This window comes from Periophthalmus magnuspinnatus, chromosome 5, assembly GCF_009829125.3.
Source record: "Periophthalmus magnuspinnatus isolate fPerMag1 chromosome 5, fPerMag1.2.pri, whole genome shotgun sequence".
In the NCBI taxonomy this organism is placed as follows: domain Eukaryota; kingdom Metazoa; phylum Chordata; class Actinopteri; order Gobiiformes; family Gobiidae; genus Periophthalmus; species Periophthalmus magnuspinnatus.
In genome coordinates, this window is record NC_047130.1 from 25,642,256 (window position 1) to 25,662,560 (window position 20,305).

The 20,305-nt window shown below is 37.7% G+C and overlaps 4 protein-coding genes across 5 annotated transcripts; 2 read left to right on the forward strand and 2 right to left on the reverse strand.

Annotated features, from left to right (window-relative positions):
* Window positions 1-171: 171 nt before the first annotated feature.
* rab44 (RAB44, member RAS oncogene family) lies at window positions 172-8,931 on the forward strand. Of its 2 annotated transcripts, XM_033966212.2 has the most exons (10): window positions 172-309; window positions 846-5,980; window positions 6,224-6,297; window positions 6,423-6,499; window positions 6,864-6,986; window positions 7,078-7,159; window positions 7,891-8,005; window positions 8,271-8,369; window positions 8,462-8,538; window positions 8,617-8,931. In XM_033966212.2, the coding sequence occupies exons 2-10, from the start codon at window positions 863-865 to the stop codon at window positions 8,696-8,698; spliced, it is 5,847 nt and encodes a 1,948-aa protein (XP_033822103.1). In that variant the 5' UTR covers window positions 172-309; window positions 846-862; the 3' UTR covers window positions 8,699-8,931. The 2 variants fall into 2 exon arrangements, with proteins under 2 accessions (XP_033822103.1, XP_033822102.1); XM_033966211.2 differs by lacking the exon at window positions 172-309 and having other exon boundaries at window positions 765-5,980.
* A 702-nt stretch (window positions 8,932-9,633) lies between these two features.
* trub2 (TruB pseudouridine (psi) synthase family member 2) lies at window positions 9,634-12,069 on the reverse strand. The gene is made up of 8 exons (XM_033967275.2): window positions 11,835-12,069; window positions 11,623-11,763; window positions 10,926-11,000; window positions 10,739-10,800; window positions 10,582-10,663; window positions 10,435-10,507; window positions 10,213-10,349; window positions 9,634-9,944 (listed from the first exon to the last, which is right to left on the reverse strand). Exons 1-8 carry the CDS (start codon window positions 11,941-11,943, stop codon window positions 9,634-9,636), a joined length of 990 nt encoding a protein of 329 aa, XP_033823166.1. The 5' UTR covers window positions 11,944-12,069.
* Window positions 12,070-12,140: 71 nt separating this feature from the next.
* Window positions 12,141-13,903, forward strand: hdhd3 (haloacid dehalogenase-like hydrolase domain containing 3). The gene is made up of 3 exons (XM_033966213.2): window positions 12,141-12,372; window positions 12,893-13,227; window positions 13,300-13,903. The coding sequence occupies exons 2-3, from the start codon at window positions 12,898-12,900 to the stop codon at window positions 13,693-13,695; spliced, it is 726 nt and encodes a 241-aa protein (XP_033822104.1). The 5' UTR covers window positions 12,141-12,372; window positions 12,893-12,897; the 3' UTR covers window positions 13,696-13,903.
* Window positions 13,904-14,832: 929 nt separating this feature from the next.
* Window positions 14,833-20,113, reverse strand: tgfa (transforming growth factor, alpha). Its single transcript, XM_055221834.1, has 6 exons — window positions 19,769-20,113; window positions 18,881-19,057; window positions 17,458-17,572; window positions 16,835-16,984; window positions 16,664-16,761; window positions 14,833-16,106 (listed from the first exon to the last, which is right to left on the reverse strand). The coding sequence occupies exons 1-6, from the start codon at window positions 19,809-19,811 to the stop codon at window positions 16,099-16,101; spliced, it is 591 nt and encodes a 196-aa protein (XP_055077809.1). The 5' UTR covers window positions 19,812-20,113; the 3' UTR covers window positions 14,833-16,098.
* Window positions 20,114-20,305: the final 192 nt, after the last annotated feature.

The following is a 20,305-nucleotide window of genomic DNA, read 5'->3' on the forward strand; positions in this document are numbered from 1 at the left end:
AATGTGATCCCTGTTGAAAGACTGCCCTAGTAAATGCATTGGTAAAATGATTCCAACCTTTTCTCTATTCGTCTAAAAACATTTGCACAACTTAATGTTTGTATTGATGACCTTGAGCTGCAAGTATAACGTGTGTGTGATTTAGAGGAAGTGTGGTGCCTATACAGACAGAACTGGAAGCGTAACTCAAACAGGAAGCTGCGAGTGGCGTTGCAGAAACTTCACTTCAGTCTCACGAGTTGAGGAGTCAGTTTAAAGTGACACTACGAAATTCTCACGCGGGAGACGGCAGCCCAGCAGAACAGAGGGGTAAGTGAACATTATGTACTCTGGAAATACAACTGACAATGTATGCTGTAGGGGCAAGTGTGTTGGTCTGCTGTGTTAAAAGTACAACTTTAATGTTTGTTAGAGCAACACTTTTACGCTTTAAAAACTGAGTCCTACCATGTAAAAGTGTAAACAAGTTCAAGCGTTAACCTGCTACACTACCGCACCAAAGAGCCCTACTTTGGCAATAGTTTTATAATCTTGTAGCCTATGAGAAATTGCAGGTCCAAAGTGGTACTTTTTAATTACAATATGAAATGATATTTTCTATAATAATATAATGAGAGGGATCACTATAAAACAATATGCAGGTATTGATAAATGCAGTGAATTGATTGAGCTTTTCTTTATCAAATGGACACACACATATTTAAACCAGTTTTTTGTTCAGCAGAAAAACAATGCTCTTAGTTTTTGCAACTGTCAAGACATTAAATAGTTAACCCCATAAGCTGCTGTTGCATAACTGAATGTAAACTTACTAACAATGCATGGCTAAATGTATTTTGCCCTAGGGGAGAACACTGAAGTCATGTCAACTTCAAAGAAAAAACGTATGGGCTCCCAAAGGCGCTCTCTAAATCCAAACGCACAAGAATCTCCAGAGACCAGTGACGCTGCAGTGAGTCCACCTTTACCAGAAGGTAGACAAAGGGCAGATGCAGTTGTTGATTTAAGTTCTGACAGTACACAATCAGATCCACCTGCGAGAAAGAAAAAGTTGAGCTCTCAACGTGGAAATAAAGGGAAACTGCAGTTTAAGGAAACGGATGTTATTACTGAATCAAGCCACGAACCATTAGAGGAAGTGGATGACACTACTACGCATTCACAGGCTCTGGACTCTTTAGGTATTAAAAATGCAAGCACTGATGAAACACTTGAAAGAAATTCTACTGAAGGGAATGGGGCAGCTGATGAGTCTTCATTTGCTGGTACATCAGCAGCCATCTCATCTGTGCCACAAACTAGTGATATCCTGGACACTGATGTGGAAACCAGATCAGATTTGCCTTTGAATGATGACCAAAATAAAAAATACGTACCTAAAATTGGCAGTACTCAAGAGGGTGTGTTAACTGAAATGGACCTTGCACAACAAATGCCAGACATACTTGAAGCCACTCTGCCCGCAGGTGTGACTGGAGAGAGCACATACCCTGTCAGATTAATAGAGCAAGAAGACATCAACATCACTGCTTCACATGACCATAATAATAAACTGAATGCAGGGGAAGAGGCAGGGCATATTGAAAAACCAGTTTGTCAGCAGAGTGACGAGAGCTCTCTGCCAACTGCAAAAATACGAAAACTTGGCTCAAGTCGACGGAGAAAGGAAGTCAATCTAAAAGAGTTACAAGATCAAGGTCATGAGGTGGCTGTGGAAAATAATATAGCTAATGCTTTGGAAACAGATGATATTACAGTTGTGCAAAATACTCTGGAAGTTACTGTAGATACTCCACCGGACGATGCCTACAGAGGGGAGGATCAACCAGAAATGCATGCATCACAAAAGGTCAAAGATATTGAGGAATCTAAAGCTGAAGAGTTGTTAGTTGATTTTAAAGACCAGGAAGTTAAAGAGACAAAACCAAATGATGAAGAAAAGGTTGTTGTCCCACAAGCTCTTTCTAAACTGTCATTTGTAGAAATCCCTCCCACAGATGACTCAGTTGCACCTCAGTCTACCCCAAATCCAGATATTACTGTCAGCGTACAAGATGTTGAAGCAGCAAAAATAATAGAAACCGTTGACAGCTCTACACAGGAAGTATTCGAAGAAACCGATGAGCCCACTGAAAACATTACAATTGAGGATTTGGTAACATCAGGAATCACAGGAAAAGGTGACACCTATTCAAAAGAAAACAATGTCCCTTTTCATAGTGACTTTTTTACATCAGAGGAAGCAGAAAAAAAAGAACCAGCTGATCAAGAAATTAAAGACAAGACCTTAATTAGCAGCAGTTTGTCAAGTGAAATACCTTCTGAATTGGATAGGGAAAAGTCTTTTATTGCAGAATTTATAACGGAAGATGAAACAATTCAACTTGGTGATCCCATGTTTGGAGCACAAATGGGAATGCGGTCATCAACAGAAGAGCTCCTGCATATTGATCAAAATGACAATTCTGATTTACTAAATGTTTCTGCTAGTTCTGATGCAGAGGATAAAAATGAGATATATGTAGCACAAACTGAAGAGGTGGATCAAGTAACATCCTCATCTGGGCGTGTCACTGATGAAGACAGAGATGACAGCGCTGAGGACCCAACAAATATTAAAGATGCCTTTTCAGATTACAAAAGTGTAGATCTAATAGAGCAACAATTAGGTAATACTTCTACAGATGGAGTATGCACTATTCCAGATCAAATTTACAAGAGTAAAGAGGAAGATGTAAAACTCAGTGATAGTCAATCTGAAATCGTACATAGCGATGACATAATTGCACCTTCAAACACCAGCCAAGATAATATTTCTGGTGAGGATGATGATATTAAAACAGAGGGATTTTTAAAAACAGAAAGTATAGCCACGGTGGTTCAAGAGTCAACAAAAAGCAATACTTATCCAAATGAAAATGTCATCTTTGGATTCTTTGACTCGGATGAAGGAAAAAAAGAAATTGATGAGAAAAGCTTCAAAGAGGAGACGATTGAAAGCAGCAAAAGTTTATTGTCAAAAGAAATGTGTCCTGAAGAATCTGACATGTTATTACTTTCAAAAGATGACGCCGTTTCTGAACCTATTTGTGAACAACCTGGAATACATGCAACTACAGAGCTACTGTACGTAAATGAAAGCAAAAAAATTAATGTACAAAATGTCACTGCTCATCCCGAGAATACAACAGATAAAGATGTTGATAACAACTCTGCAGGTTTAGCAGAGCTAGGGGAAAGTACAGACAAACTGCTTTTTAGTGAAACACACAGTGCAGAGGATGAGTCTGAGGGAGTTGATAATGCCATTTTAGAGCAACAACCAGAACCACTGATAAGTTTTCAACTAAGCACTGATCCTAAAGAAGAAGATAAACAGTTAGTTGCTGGTGAACAGTTAGTTTATCTGCAAAATGACAAAACTTCCGAATCCCAAGAGCCCCGAATCCAAAAGACAGACACAGATGCCCCTCTCACCTCTCCCCACTCTGAAGTTTGTGCTAATATAAAAAATGAAACCACTGCGGAGTCACAGCTCATTGGGAATAGGAAGAAACTAGGCTCTAGTCGGAGAATGAGGGGGAGGAGGCAAGTTAATGATGAGACAAAGACAGATGAGAAACCTGTGGAAAGTATTACACCTGTTATATTTACTGAAGAAATTCAAATTGAGCCTACACTTCAGGAGCAGGGCCAAATAAGTGTCATGGTCAATGAAGACCATGAAGTGGACAAAGATTTATCAAAACTAGTTTATGATGAATCCTCGGAGACAGCTGAAGATCTGCAAAAAGAACCATCCAGCCTAAATGTTTCAAAAGGACAAAGTGTGGATAATAAACTAAAACAATATGCTGAGGGAAATTATTTTGTTTTGATGGCAGATGATGGGGAGAATCAACCAAAAGAACTAAATAACAGTAATGACAATGTTCCTGTTGAAGTCTCTGAAGATCAAATGGAGAATAAAGAAATGATAGTTGGCCTGCCAAAGGAGGACATTTCTTACAAAGAGTCTGTCCAAATTCCACACACTGATAACATAAAAGCACCTCTGGCCTCTAGACATCCAGTTGTTTCTGTTGGTGAGGAAGATGTAACACAACTTATTGAAAGTCAAGATAATACTGAATCAAAACAAGAGAAAATTGATATTACACCAAATGAAAGTATTGAAATAACACAAGTAGAATCTGTAATTGAGACACAGAGGCAAGAAATGACTATAGACGGTGATATACTTGTTGGACAGACTGCAGAAGGCTCCATAAAAGTTCAAGATGAGACTTTGGAGGAACAAATTGTAGAGGACAATGCATCTAAAAATGAAAACATCCAATCCAACATTACAGACAGTGTATTAGAGGTGCGTTCATCATTGACACAGGAATCAATCAAAGAACCTCAAGATACTGAAAAGAATGAAGTAGAAACTGAAATTTATGCATTAAAAGAGCCGATAAATGTTCATCAGTTAACGTATATATCAGATAATGAGGCTCATGAAGAACTGGATAGTTCTTCTTTGCTACAAGCTGAGCATCCAGTTCAGGGAGAAAGTACTGGAGAGCCCTCTGAAACTGTGCAATTGGTTAATGCGCCTAATACTGACCCACCACTCCATGGTCCGAGAAGAAAACTGGGTTCAAGTCGAAGAATAAAAGCAAGAAAACCAGAATTAACTACTGCAAATGATGAACCATCCAATGAAAGCCAAGATATTGATAAGGTCACAGAGTTTGTGCAGCCTGTACCAACAGAAATTTTACCACAAAAAGAGCTAAATATTCCTGATTTTGCATCAGAAGTAAAGGCAGAACTAACAAATCAAAGCAATGCAAAACCTGAAGACACAATGTTTTCACCATCTGACCAAGAGCAGACTGTTTACTCTGAATTCTCAAATCAAGACAAGGAGAAAAATAGCCAAGAAAGTAAACTCTTGGAAGAAATACAAAAGGGAGTTCCAGCAGCAGAAAGTAGTTTTACAATAATAGATCTGAATGCCAAAGCAGAAACAGGTTCACCACACAATGCCAATATAATTCAGGGCAACACAAGGGGAGGATCAGAGGAAATGATCTCTGCAAAAATTGAAGATGCAATTCAGTCAGTTGTAATAGTTGCAGAAGACAAACCAAAAGATCAACAAGAAGGTCAAGACATAGAGGTTTTAAAGACAACTTCTGAACCCAAAAGAAGAAAGATGGGCTCAACTCGGAGGTCACAGCTCAACAGGAAGCAACAAGATGAAGAGAAATCCCCAGAACACAATGCAGCCATTTTTGACATCACAACAGCTATAAATGAAAAGGAAATGATTGCAACTGCCAAAGAAGAGGATGTTAACATTGCTACTCTTAGCCCTGGTAAACATGACCAGCAAAATGAAGAGGGTGCAAAAAGGCAAATGGTAGCACAGGAAGATAAAAAGGAAGAGGCTTTGCAAACAGAGAAAGCTGCATTGATAGAGGGCATAAATAAAGATGCAGCAATGCAAAATCTTCAACCTACTGCCAATGAGGAAATTCAACCATCAAGTCCGGGCAAAAGGAGAAAAATGGGATCCACTCGTAAGAATTTATCATCTAAAAAAGAAAGTCCACCAGAGGAAACTGTCACTCCTATAAATATGGAAAAAGAGGCAGTTGTGAGTATCTCAAATGAAAACATTGAACGTAAAGAACACAGTGGCTCACACATACATGCAGCATCTGTGCATCAACCACCACCAGGTGAGGAAAGCCCTCTCAGTCAACAAGGCAACCAGGAGAAACTGACATCTGAGTCAGAGTTAGAGGTCTCTTCCCACCCTGATGTGATGACAGAAGACGCTGCTGTAGCGAGGAGGAGAAAAATGGGGTCACATAGAAAGCCCCACACAGACCAGAGCATCAGGCATGTAAAGGAGAGTGAGGAGAGCCCAGTACATCCACTGGAACAACCAAGAGCAGAGTTGCCACAGCTGGGCCAAATAGAGGTAAGACTTTATTTGATATTTTGTATTTTATATTATTATAGGTTGAAGTTATACCACCTGTTTGTCTCCATGGAGATGCTAGTGTTTTGCCTGAAATGTTCTATAGTTGCTTTAAACAGCAGTTTCATGGATGTTGTGAAAATACCATTGACCTAATTGAAAGCTTATTCATGTTGATACTGTAAACAAACATTACAGGTCTAGCTCACTTTTATGTTGCCATCTTTGTTATTGTCTTCACAGGCTAATGAAAGAGACAACAAAACCTTTTCCACTGCCTCTGCTTTCAGTATTAAAGGGGACTCTAGGCCTGTGGGGTGAGTCTTAATAGGAAGCAGTGATTCTTAAATAGTGGATCAAGACTTCAAATATGTTGTAACATGATTTTATGTTCTATGCAAACAATGTTCCATAACAAACAATATGTTTTTTTACACTACAGTCAGAAAATACCACAAGCATCTCAACCTTCTATGAATGTTCGCCGGGCCCAGCAGAGTAATATCAGGCTTGCTGCAGGTAAATAAGACCTAAATGCTATTTTTTCCTCCATTCATGTGTCAAAGCTGGTGTAATGATTTAAGAATAATGAAATGATCAATTGTATGTATGTGTTTTTGTGTATTTATTATTAATTAAATGTATATATGTAAAAGTAATCAAAGAATTGCACTAGTGGAAATGTGTCATATGAGTATCATTTCTATACCTTCCCATGAGTCACATGAGCTTTACTTAGCATCACTGTCACAAACTCTGAAATCTAAAAAATTAAATAAACTGAATGTTTTACAAGTTATACTTAACCTGCACTTGATTCTGGTGCTTAAGCAGTGCCTCTCCAGCCAATAAAGTATGACATTGTGTATTGTATGTTCTTCAGGTTACGATCTGAGCGTCAGTAAGTATGAGGTGGTTATGATTGGAGACAGCAGTGTAGGCAAGACCTCATTTATGCAGAGGGCTCAGAGCGGAAGGTTTTCTCCAGATGTCCCTGCCTCTATAGGTATTATAAAATAATAATACTTCTACTAATGCCAATGCTTTCATATTTATCTCTCTCTCACTTATGATAATACCTTTGTTATTGACTCCAGGAATGGATTCATACAAGTGGACCGTGGTTGTGGATGGGAAAACTGTTGTGCTGCATCTATGGGATACAGCCGGCCAGGAGAGGTATTTATTATTATGTAGTCATCAGGAAAGCATAGAATTTATAATCTTTTTGTTTTATAAATGCAATTTTATCTGTCATCCAAATAGTACCAAAGCAAAAGCATTATAAAAGCACATGTTATTTTGGTCTCTAAGAGTTTTCCACTGTGCACAGTTGGATACATGACAAGAGTAATTGGTTGTTGTGGAGTCCAAAACAATTTGTTCCCAGATTGAGTTGTTCCTGGTTTTCAAAGAGACAGCCTGCTCTCTGTACAGGCCTGCAGAAAAGATTTGTGAAATATATGTGCTTCTGAGCATATGAGGTGGAGTGTCAGTAGGAGTTTGTAAGTAGTTTAAATGAGTCAACCAGCAGCTCCCTGTTCATGAGGTGTGCTCTTTTGGCCAAGTTGAAACCTGCTGCAGAACAGGTTTGACACATCATAGCAGTGCCTTTTATGCTAGCTGTCAGAACACTGCTATTAGATGTGTATTTACTTATTTAATTATAATAATATTTAGTTTAATAAATGTAAATATAATATAGATAATACAGATAATACAGATAATTTAAATATATCAAAATGGGCCACAATGCAAACATCCATGTCTTTTTGCACTAGCCCCAACTCCAAATAACAAGAGGGTTGTTTAAGGAAGAGGTATTAAGACACATGTACAAATAAATGTAACCATAGTGCATTTCACAGTTAGTTTGTAATGTCCTGATCATTTCTTTTTGACATTTGAAGATTTCACAGTATGACAAAACAGATCTTCCACCGAGCCCAAGCTTTTCTGTTGATGTACGACATTACCTGTGCTCAGACGTTCACAGCTGTGAGTTACTGGGCAAGCTGTATCAAGGTAAGGTGCATAAAACATCTCCCATGTTTTTATTTTACCTATGCATGGATTGTAGAATGATAAATCATGAAGGGTGTTGTTAGGGCAATTAACAATGTAAAACAAAAGATATCTTTTGAATGGGAAAAAAATCCTCAAAATGTTACACATAACAGAAAGCTGAAATGCATGAATAGTTTTGGTTGACAACTGATTTTATTTTGATTATAATGGTATACTAAAGCATGTTCAACATACTGATCTTGCTCTATGACTGTTTTTGTAGGAAGGAGCTGGAGAGAATGTAGTTATTTTACTACTTGGGAATAAGAGTGACAGCAAAGAAAGAAAAGTTAGAACAGTGGAAGGAGAACTTCTTGCCCAGGTAAAAATATCTTTAAAATATTTTTTAAAGCTTTCTAATAATTTATATATGCAATGCATAAGAGTCTCAAGGCATATTTTCCACATCAACAGGAGAATGACTTTGCCTTCCTTGAGTGCAGTGCTGCTACAGGTGAAAATGTCATTGAAGCCCTGGAAACAGTTGCCAGGTAACACTTGCTCTAAATGTTAGTTTACGTAATCTTCCATAATTATGTTTTTACGTTCCTTGTATGTTTTCTTGTCAGACTGTTGAGTCAAAAGGCTGCCAGACGGGAGGAGCCTCTGGTCTTGCGTAAACCTGAACCAAGAAACAAGGGATGTTGCTAAATGTAGCAACTTACTATTGTGAATAAATGAGTAAAAAGTCAATATACTGTTTTAAAGTAGAGAAGGAATTTAACTATATAATTGTATCTGTAAAGCAACATGGAAAAAAGGTTTTGTATATTTAGGCTGCTTGAATGTTGTGACTTTGGATTAAGGGATGGCTTTAAATTATGTAAATTTGCCTTTAAATACTATAACTATAATAGTTTATATGCAATCAAAACACGTGGGGAGTATGGGAGGAAGTAATTTCTACTTTTGCACCGGCAGTGCCACTTCTTCATGTTTTGCATTTGTAAATATTCTGTAGCCCAACTCTGCTTATTGTTGATTACAGTGCAACATAATCTATTAAGCCGTTACCAAGATGGCTGAATTTAAGTATATAAAGTATGCAATCAAGTTTAATCAGTGTCCTTACAAAGGCTGTCTCAAATTCCTCCTCAGCAGCAATGACAACAAAATGACTTTAAGGTACACATTGCTGGAATTTGATTCTAGCTATTCAGTTTATAGCAGTTCCCAGTGTAGAGGTTACAGGGTGCTGAGGTAGAGGTTGTGCTTTTTTTTTTTTAAATAAACAGCTATTACTATTATTTGAATAGTAAGTTTTAGTAAAATAAATCAAACACACATTTTTTCAATGTTTTGAATCTATTACACGAGACAATCACATTTTGCATTGGGGGGTCCCTGGTCTGTTTCTATATAGTCTATGCCATTGTATTGCATAGTTGTGTAGGGGGTCCTGGCAGTAAACTGTGATGTCCAATATAGCACTCCTGTACAGCACAGAGGCACGGGCCACCAATGGGTGAAGGGACAAGCAAAGACCTTTTAGATGTAATTGTCATGGGTTACAGTTAATGAAAATAAAAAAATCTAAATGTAAACCTTTTATTTTTTTATTTAAAAAAATAAAAATACATGTGTATTTAATTGACAGCATCTATTCTATCTGTTGTATTCTGATTGATACTTGTGTCGCCTTCATCTACATGCAACTCAGAGTTTTTGTTTTGTTCTCTGGTAACACTTTTCCTCCTCTTTGTGGCATGGTACTGTTGGATGGCATTCATAACCTCTGCTGCAGTCCACTGGTTATGAGTGAGAGCGTGGTGGACAGTGAAACAGCCGTCTCTGGTTCGTCGAATGCCTTTACAAACTGATGTGCTGCGTAACTCCAGTCCGATCTCATGTACCACTTTACGAAGATATTTCTGTGTTTCATTTAGAACCTGAACCTCTGCAATAGACAGAAATGAATACATAAATCATAGGGCTGGGCTATTGACATTTTTTTTACTTTCCCGATTTTGGTAATTAGACAGTATCAGAAATGTGCTAGAATATGCTCTAAAATGTCTTGCATGAGGTTCAAGTAGTTCACAAATCTTAATGGTAAAATGAATCACAATATTTCAAACACTGAAATCTAAAAATAAAAAAAATTAAATATTTTGGAAGTTATACTTAAGCTGCACTTCTGCACAAGTTAGTTTTGATTTACATACCTAATGTAAAGTTGGGAGGCTCAAAGCGAATGCAGCGCAGGCCTAAAAGAATAGGTACTGACTTTTCCTCTGGTCCCAGTAGACCTTGAACTGCCATTTCATATGCTTCTTGTGTGCGCATATCCACCCTTGAATACCTATAAATAAATAAAAAATACATAAAATCTAATTCTAATGCAGTGCTTGGATCATTTCACTGCAATTACAAATGCTCTTACTTACATTAACAGTGTCTTTTGATTGGCTCCCTGCAGCATTGCCAAGACTTTTTCAAGTTTATCCTTTGTGATGTGATCTAGTAAGACAATGTCAGACTGATTACTTTGCAATCATCATAAAATAGATATTGGTTTCTAAAAATAACATTACTATAAGTGGATCTTTCTATAACTCGGCCTTGGTTTGAAAAGTCATCAGTTGCACTTCCAAATACTCCCTCGACTGTATAGTCCTGGTGAAAAAAAATATACATAATAGCATAATAATGTTAATAATGTTTTAAAACAAAAATGACTGCATTTCTCACCCTTGTGACACGAGAATTGTAAAGGTCATTCAAAGCTTTGTTTGCATTTCCAACACCAAGAACTGGGACAAAAGGGCACAAATTATTATAAAATACACAAGAAAATCCAAAAGTGTTTATGATTCTATTATATACATACATATACACATACATACATACACATATATATACCAAAATAAAGTTATACCTAAAACACCAGAAGAAAAAGCATCCAATCGATGCCCCACTCCAACTCGAATGCGTTGAAAATCAGGTCCAGTAACTGAAAAAAAATAAAATTAGTTTAGTGCAGTTTAGTCATGCCAAGGTTCCTATAACTCAACTGAGAATGTTTGACAAAACAGTGAAAGGTGCACTATGCAAATTCTACTCAGGTCTACTGCTATCTGCTTGTATCCATAGACATCACTTTTCTGCAATTTTCACAGAATGGCACATAGACTGTTATTTGGTATTTGTGTTTAGTTCAGAGTTGACACCTCTTGTTGTTCTTGTAACTGATTTTGTATGTGGTTTATATGTGGTTGCTATGCTGACACGTTGATGTGAAGGTTCCATTTGTCAGTTACTGGTCTGTTTTGGAGACTGGCTCTAGTGAGTTGAGACTGCTGTTGTTTCAGCTTTTGTTTTGGTGTGGGTTGTGGCCTACAGTGTTCGGAAACTAAACAACCTGGTGAAATTCAGGGTGTTTCCTTACACCAGAACACTACAATATAAACACTATACAGAGTTAAATGCTACACTGTGGATCATTCTAGGCTAATTAATAACATCTCAGAGATGTAAACACCAGAAAAGCACCATAGTGCACCTTTAACATTAATGAACAGTAGTAGAAAGTAGCAAGCAACATCAAGAATGGCAGTGTAAAAGTCAGTTGATACCTAGAGGATGCTCAGACAGAGCTGGCACACTGGCAGCTGACAGGGTGAGTGCCTTAGGTGCATCTTCATGTTCTGTGCTGTCTTGGGCCAACAAATAGCGCACCTCTCGCGGTACACGACGAGATGCTGAAGCGTTTAAATCTAAGAATAAGTCGAGCAATCATAAGTAAACGTAGTGCTACAAAAACTTGAGGATGTCAAGACGTACTGACCTTTGAGAAGATTGGTTTCTACCGTGTCCCGGACCAATTTCCAATGAACACCCGGGGGTTTGTACACACAGAACAAGCCCTGTAACCTCCGAAACTGACGGGCTGCCATGGTCGTATTATGTTAACATAATCTCAAAAAAGGGCTTAAAATTCACACTAAATCTACATATAACCATCATCAACATTAGCTAGCTGCGTGTATCCGGCGCATGCGCTGTTCTGTTTGTTCTTGCTCTGCGCCGCGGCGTGTTTCTGTACCGCCCTCTACTGGAGTGGCTCTGTGGCGTGAGAAGCACTTTCCACAATATTTGTAGGGCATCACCAGCATATATAATGCCTTAAAATCGATTGAACCTGATTTGCAAATATCGTCATTAAAAGTGAACCTTAAATTAATATAAATCAAAGATAACAAAGCAAAGTGGATTTTTTTTTTTTTTTTGCTAGAGGTATTTCTTCCTTTTTGTCGTAGAAGAAGAGCAATGTTTCGGAAGTGTTCTTGACTGGTCTATTTGGCGTCATATACAGCATAATTTGGGTGAGTTTTGCTAGACTGTTGGACATCTAAACCATTCAGTTGCGTGTCTGTATCGTGGTCAATGTTATAATCGTTTGATGTTTCATTGAAATACTTGACTGTTCTGATATTGGGCTTTGGGTATACAAACATAAAAGGAATAGAACAATGTGTGAATGGGACTTTAAGACATTTAGGCTGAGGTTAGAGCGAAGGAGCTATAATGATGATCTTTATTAACTATACCTCATTGGTTATAGCCTTCATTAATAGATCCATAAAACCCCCTAAGCTTAGGCCTATACCTTCAATCAGAGTATACAAAAATGCATTTATACTCAAGTTAGATTTGATTGTTGTTGAGTTTAACTACAGTGTAATGTACTTGTAAATCCTATGTTTTGGATCAAATCCCCATTCTGTCCTTTTCATGCTGAGTTTTAAAGTGTAATGTAGGCCTTGGCCTATGTGATGCACTGTTAATCATAGACACTGAACTGTCAATGACTTAATCTGGTAAACTCCCCTTATCTTCCTGCAGGCGTGATGCAGTCTGCTTTGAGATGGGTGCTGTGGGATGTCAAGGACACTCTGCTAAAGGTGCGTTTTTCAGTGGGAGAGCAGTATTGTAGAGAGGCTGAGCTAATGGGTCTCAGTTTCAAGCCTGTGGAGGTCAACTCTGCTTTTCGTCAGACATACAAAATTTACTCAAACAAATATCCAAACTATGGCATCGCTCAAGGTCTGAATGGACACAGCTGGTGGACCGCTGTGGTGCAAGACACTTTTTCTCTATGTGGGGTTCAAGATCCTGCCCTTCTCAAGACTCTATCACACAATCTCTATCATAACTTCAGCAATGCACAGAACTGGGAGGTAAATTAAGTAAAATATACAGTTTAAAACGTATAAGAAAAACTAATAATGCATTAATTTGTTTTGTTATAGGTATTTAATGATTCCAAAAAGGTTCTGGAGGATTGTTCTTCCCTTGGGCTGAAGCTGGGCGTAGTATCAAACTTTGATAAGCGTCTGGAAACCATTCTGAAATCATGTGATCTGTTGTCTCACTTCAGTTTTCTGATCACCTCAGAGGAGTCAGGTGCAGCTAAACCCAGTTCCCTGATCTTTGAACAGGCTCTGCAGAAGTGTGGGGTCCCTTCAGCACAAGTGGCTCATGTTGGAGACCACTACATCAATGATTACCTTGCCTCTCGCTCTATTGGCATCCATGGCTTTCTTTTAGACAGAGACAACAAATATAATCAGTCTGACATCCCTAAAGAGCACCGTCTTAACTCTTTAGAAGAGCTGCCATCACGACTTCAGGAGCAGATGGACTAACAAGGGGTTTAATAAAATCTTGATGAATTCTAGTCAGACACTTTCAGGTTGCCTTAACAGAGAATTTCAAGTTATTTATTGTAAAATAAATTTCTACCATCTAGACACTGGGAATAAATATTAAAAGATTATTGTCATTGCCGCAATCACGCCCAGTTACACGAGTTCTCTATGTGAAGTTCTCTCATTCTTCTTTTATTGTGACCCAGAATAATTAATAAAATATTAATATTTCTGAAGCACTTTCTTATTTTATTTCTTTTTAATTAATTAATTTAATTAAATTCAGATTATGCAGGTATAGTATAATATCTTCACTTGGTGAGAAGAAATGCAACAAAAATAACTTGAAAGTTATCTGGTCCTTTCATAGGATTAGTTTAGCCATTGTCCATAGCCAGTTTAAAGTGGTTTGTGTCTTTAGGAGTGAACACAGGCCACAGTCGCTTAACCTTAATACCTGCCTAAAGACAGCTCTAAACCATCTGGACCAAAGCAGATCGTAGTCATACCATTAACTGGTTAAAAGAGGAATCAAAATGGCAAACTAAAATCACTTGGTTCACAACACTGCCCCCTCTTGTAATGATAAGTCTTTACAAATCTGCACAAACCAGGGTCAGTTTGCATTGATAGCTTACTTTTATTGGTCTTCCATACATTTTATTTTTTGTCAAGGGCTTAAGTGTATCTTCTGCTTAAATCAAAGCTGGTTTAGAAGCTCAGCCAGACGGCTCTAAAGGGCTGTGTAGAAATCCAATTGCAGACATAATGGGATTGTGAAACAAAATGCTGCTCCTCACATGAAGAGTGAAAGGACTAGATGTACATCAAACTCCAGTTTCTCATAACATAAAACTATATTCAGAGCTCAAAGAGGAGAGGGACCAGTGAGTGACCGCACAGAAAGCATTAAAACCTCTCCTTCAGCTATAAATGCACTCAGGAAACGCACTCTTTGTCATAATATGCCCAAGGTCTTGAGTTTTGTGTTGGCCACTTTCTATATTGAAATATTCAACAAAGGACAGAAGTAGAGAATTAAGGATTAAAAAGAAAAAAGGAAACTGTGGATCAATGAGTTTCTGTAGCGTTGTGTCATGAGGATGATGTATCAAATCATACTATACAGACATGCTGGTTCATATTTAATTCAATACTGAAAAATAAAAGAATATAGACACAAAACATATCAGAAAAATAAAACATGAATAAAAAAGACATCTCCACAGAGATAAACACAAATACAAGGTCATGTAAACAAAACAAAAATATGGGCTCATAAATGCCTCACATCTAAAGTCATAGTATGTTCAAATTTAATCTGTCAGTCATTTTTATATTCCTTTTAGCAATTTATTTAAATGCAGTTTAAATAGATTTATTGTTAAAATTGGGCAATGCTATAATGCTCTAATAGTTTAGACATAAAATTAATTGTGCAAATGTACAATGTTTTTTTCTTTCTTAAATGCAAGTGCTAACATGCTTAAATAGAATGTGCTCCACCACGTGACCCTTTCAGTGCTCAGGGTTAAAACAGTGATAATTGGGCATCTCTGTAGATGCACCTCCAGAAGCAAATGTGAGTAAAATTTAAACAGTGCAGTGGTTTAAGACAAATGTACCATAACATAATCAAAGTGAGTGTAGTTATAGCATGCCAGAGAACTTTGCATATTCAAGTATAGCTCAGGAATAAAAAATAAAACTGACCAAATAGAATTAATCTTCAGTATCAAAACAACTGTCAACTTTAAACCACACAATTTGAGTATTTGCACTCTATAATTCACCACTGGGAATCCTTGTTTGTCCAGAATCTTTTATGCGCTTACAATGTCATCCAGAAGTCAATTCCTAAATTACAAGCAGTTCAGTGAGTTCCTTAAAAATCAGACCATAAACATCTTTAAACCAGTGGTATGTCCCTTCACCTTGTAATAAAAATTATTCTGTGCTCAAGTTGTGAAAAACGTGCTGCCTTAAAAACCTTTATTAGGAATTGGAGGCTTTTAGTTTAAGACAGTGAAACCTGGTAGTCCTTTTACCTGAATAAAGCCTGTTCCCAGTTCGTCCTCTACCAAAAGTTATTAGAAGCTCCCGATATGACGACTTCCTTTAGTTTGGCTTGGGACCAAACAGAGCTTCTCCATCATTGAAGTGGAGGGCTGCTGATTGCTTTATAGATTTCCACAGACGGCGTAGACACGGAAGTTCTTCACTAGTGGAATTACTGAATTTTAACTTTAATAATCCTGCAGTGTTCTTCGGCAAGAATTCCTCACCAGAGCTTGTGAAGATCATTTGAAGGTTAGACGTTTTGAAGGTCCAGCGCACAAAAAAGCCAAACACAAGACGCAGCCAGCTTCAGACCCACCAAAACATGTTCGCAGCGTTTTCTCAAACCACTGAAATAAATACATATGAGTTAACTTAGATTTGAATATTTGCTGGTTATAGCTGAATGGGGAGAGCTTGTCACGCTCACACACTACTCCAAAGACTTGTACTCATAGTCTGGACCAACAGTTTCCCATGTGTCACTGAAATGAACCTGATTGCATGGCTCTGATTGAATTTGGCCTGAAGAGGAAGAGGTTCTGACCAGACTAGCCTTTTGTATAGAATGTACAGAACCTGAATCCCAGTAAACCCTTGTACAACATAGACAAAGTTGACTGCCTTTTACATGTTATGTCGAAAATAAGCCAGGACCCATTCCACAAAGGCAACACAGTTTAAAGTTGCACTATGTTACATTTCAGGTGGTGGTCCGCCACTTGCTGGTCTTTATGTCACCAGGCTCTTCTTGCTTGTCAGGTCAGTTACAGGTCAGATTTATCAAAAGGTGAGCCTGCTCATAGTTAGAATGTATGCTTTTCTAGATATTTTAAGCTATAAAATCTTCTGCAATTAAAATGCCATATAAATTAGATAGTAAAACTCATTATGCAAGTTTTCATACCACTTTCTGATGGCCAGTAGGACACTCCATGGCTGTTCTTCTCAGAGGCATAGTGATGTGCATATCTCCTCCGTCGGCAGAGCTGTCTCCACCAGCAGCTAAACAAGAAACAACTTTACTGAACAATACTCTATGTATAAATGGCGATGATACTGAAGTCCTGTTACTTACTGTAGAAGAGTAACCAGCACTGCTAAAAGGATGCAGCTGATGACACAGAACACTAATACTGTGGCAAAGGTGTTTTGACTGTGGTTGGTGGCTACTACCGCCAACAGGTCTGCATGCTCACATCGTATCCCCACAAAACCTTGATGACACCTGTGATGTACAGTTTAGTATGAACCAAATCACACCCTCACTACAAAAACTTTATATGCAAATGTATTTTTCCTGTTGTCGTCACTACTATCACTTGGCCTGGCACATAAACAATATTGTAATTTTTAACTTTTTAAATGGTAAAACAACCAATTGAGATGATTCAAGTTGACTTTCCTAATGATAGCTAAAGGTTAATTACTTAATTTTCAAAAAAAATGGCTTAATTTCATGAACACAAACAAAACAAGCTTTACATAATAGTAAAAACTTCTTCCCCCTAAATCTGAATTCAGCTTCAAACTTTACTTTAGTGACAATTTGAAATTATTGGATCTCAAATCAATTAAAGTTTGACACTTAACAAAGGTCTGAGCAATTAACAACAAAGACTTTGAAATGACAAGTACCATATTTTAGAAACCCATGACTAAGCACAGTATTGTTCATAGTAATAACAGGTAGGTGCTTACACACACGCAGGCGTCTCCTCCATAATGAGAAACTGACATGTTCCATGAAAACAGAAGTGACGATGGGAGTCTGGGCAGTCATCAAAGTGAGACCGCACTGCCGCTGCCACAAACTCTGGGTACAAGAGTACACACATTAGTTTATAGTTAATAGTAAATCAGACATAATTTTAATGTCCTTCTTATTCTGTAAAGCACTTTGAATTACCTTGTATATGAATTGTGCTATACAAATAAACCTGCCTTGCCTTTGCTCAAACACATGGATTTCAGAAAGATAAAAATTAGGGCTGTTGCCATAGTGCTAAACAATTTAAAACAAATGTAATATTTTTTAAATGGGAAAATGTCCTCAAAATGTTGCATAAAACAAGAAGCTGAAATCCATTAATTGGTCAGCCAGAGTGAGTAATAGTTTTTTTTAATCAAAGTGAAGTATGAACACTTGGTGGCTTTTGTTACTGTACTTCTTATTAAGAAGTACAGTAACAAAGGTACAGCATTAAAAAGCCACATGAATCATGATAAAAATCAAAAATCATAGAAATTTGTGATGTAAATTGTTTAACATTGCTTCATTTTGGCTAATATAACACTACAGTAAACAGAAAAGATTACTTAGTTAAAATAGTAAATATGATGATGCTAAGAATAGCCTTAGCATAAACAGTTCAAAACGCACAAACTAAATCCTAAACCTAACATACCATAGCTTTCTGGCATGGTCTTTTGTTGCATTTCTTATTCTCTGTTTAAAACCCATCTATCCTGAAATGTCAAAAATAACCCCTGGTACCACTTTGAAATCCAAATCCTTTAACCTGAATCACGAGAACCCAAAAAAATGCCTCCAGGGAACTTTTTTTTTTAAAGAAACTCTAGCTTATTGTGGTCGGGGTATCTCAGTTTTCACCAGCATAAACATTGTTGATTAAATTAACATTGTCAGACTGCGACGTTAAGGCATACAGTCAAGACACATTCCTAAATTAGTGTCTCTAAACAGCAGCTAGTGTTCTCCATATTGGCTTATGTCACACTGGTATTTAGGTAAGTGATGGTCGTCTTGTCACACTCCATTCCAACAGTAAATGGATTTTTGGACGGAAGCCTATATGCATTGTCTTCTTCTTTCAGTCTCACTCAAAGCTCCCTCTTGTCCCCGGGCATCTCCCTACCGACCAAGCCAGCTATCCTTACCCTGTGATTTGGAAAGTGGGATTAAAAAAAAACAAAAATGAAACCCTATGCTGCCTTCAGGATATGTTAAAATTATTATTCTTTTGCTCTTAGATTTAAAAGAATATGGTTAAAAGGATTTATTATCACTATGAAGCACACATTGTTGGCAAAAAGGGAAAGCTCAGTGGGGAATCTATGGTGTAGACATCGCGGCTACAGTGAAAGCAAAAATAGTACTTACTTTTAATAGGAGTGGTGCCCGTTGTGCTAGTTGCAATAGTCGTTGGACTCGCTGGTGAAGAGCCATTAGAGCCGTTTGGTGAAAAATATGGCAAAACTGTGGAATTACTCTCAAAATAGACGTTGGCATCACTAAGGGTTGAATTGTTCTGCCCAGCTCCAAATGTAAAGAGGGACCCTGTGAGAAGAATCAAAGAAATGTTACACTATACATTTGACCTATATGACAATAGCCTGTAATAGAAAGATAACAGTAAACTCACCATTGAGTATCAAAGATATACTAAAAGTACCTAAGAAATATAAAAAGGGCATTATTGTATTGTGGTTTAATGGGACAAAGGGGGGTGTCAGGTAACCTACAGTTGAATCCTGAGGGGTAACAGCTCTAATGCCATCATTGAGAAAGCTTGGTTATCTAACAATAGAGAGAGCAACTAGGGATGGCTAAAAGGAGAGGATATAAGTCCTATAAATAAATACAGTGGCTTTTGAGAAACAAAACAACAGAGACAGAGAAAGACGGTATTTGGAACAGACGCACAAGGATTTATCAAACAATATTTAGATGAGAACTTGGTTACATAAAGAGACTAAGATTAATCTGCATACAGTCCAGGAAAAGCTTTGGGAGGACTTATGAAACTAAACAAAAGAGATAAACAAATATGCCTTTTTTTTGCATATAGGACATAAATCAATTACATTTTGTACATGGTCAAAGGAATTGCTTCAAAGTAGTACTTGGTAATTCAAAATTGTACATTAAATTAAAACTAGGATAGATATTACACACTTAAATCATAACTATATATCCTAAATAAGGTTCCTTCATAAAGGTAGGCTTGGCATTTCACAAAGAAAATTAAAATCACTTTTACATACTTACCACTTATTAATAAAATAGTGTCCCAGATAATCTTTGCCATCATTATGATGAGGTGTGCAATGGATCTTCAGTCAAGCGCAGCCGTGTCTTTAAAAACCACATTAGTCATTAGTGGCACAGGGGACTCCAGTGGGACCGTCAGTGGAAAATAACACATTTAATCCAATGATCACGCACGAACAGAGGAAACAGCCTCATCAACACATAGGTGACATCTGTATCTTCACCGCAGGAGCGATGTAACGAAAAATGAACAATATTCCTTGTTTATTTTGTACCCAAATGCACAGCAGTCCCGGGCGTTTGCCTTGACTGGCGTTCAATTGAGGAAACCCGTGTAATCCTGTCAGAGGCTGGCCAATTACAGGCGGGATAGGAGGGGGTGGAGGGTGTGTCTACTCATTATGACCCCGATATGGCACCAGGGCTGGATGGGGATGAAAAGAAGCGCATCTGTGTGGGGATTTGAGCTTTACGCACGCTTTATGCACTTGCGCAAAACTTCAAAAGAAATGCTGCTGGAGTGTAAATGATACC

Excerpts from the sequence above, each read along its gene's own strand:
- rab44 (XM_033966211.2), top strand. The coding sequence starts at position 830 with ATGTATTTTGCCCTAGGGGAGAACACTGAAGTCATGTCAACTTCAAAG. Across the intron at positions 6,500-6,863 it reads TAATATCAGGCTTGCTGCAG|GTTACGATCTGAGCGTCAGT; the intron begins GTAAATAAGACC and ends TATGTTCTTCAG. Across the intron at positions 8,539-8,616 it reads GCCCTGGAAACAGTTGCCAG|ACTGTTGAGTCAAAAGGCTG; the intron begins GTAACACTTGCT and ends TTTTCTTGTCAG.
- trub2 (XM_033967275.2), bottom strand. The coding sequence starts at position 11,943 with ATGGCAGCCCGTCAGTTTCGGAGGTTACAGGGCTTGTTCTGTGTGTAC. Across the intron at positions 11,764-11,834 it reads AGAAACCAATCTTCTCAAAG|ATTTAAACGCTTCAGCATCT; the intron begins GTCAGTACGTCT and ends ACTTATTCTTAG. Across the intron at positions 11,001-11,622 it reads TCTGTCTGAGCATCCTCTAG|TTACTGGACCTGATTTTCAA; the intron begins GTATCAACTGAC and ends ATTTTTTTTCAG.
- hdhd3 (XM_033966213.2), top strand. The coding sequence starts at position 12,898 with ATGCAGTCTGCTTTGAGATGGGTGCTGTGGGATGTCAAGGACACTCTG. Across the intron at positions 13,228-13,299 it reads GCAATGCACAGAACTGGGAG|GTATTTAATGATTCCAAAAA; the intron begins GTAAATTAAGTA and ends GTTTTGTTATAG.
- tgfa (XM_055221834.1), bottom strand. The coding sequence starts at position 19,811 with ATGATGGCAAAGATTATCTGGGACACTATTTTATTAATAAGTG. Across the intron at positions 19,058-19,768 it reads CACTATTTTATTAATAAGTG|GGTCCCTCTTTACATTTGGA; the intron begins GTAAGTATGTAA and ends TTCTTCTCACAG. Across the intron at positions 17,573-18,880 it reads GGGCACCACTCCTATTAAAA|AGTTTGTGGCAGCGGCAGTG; the intron begins GTAAGTACTATT and ends TCTTGTACCCAG.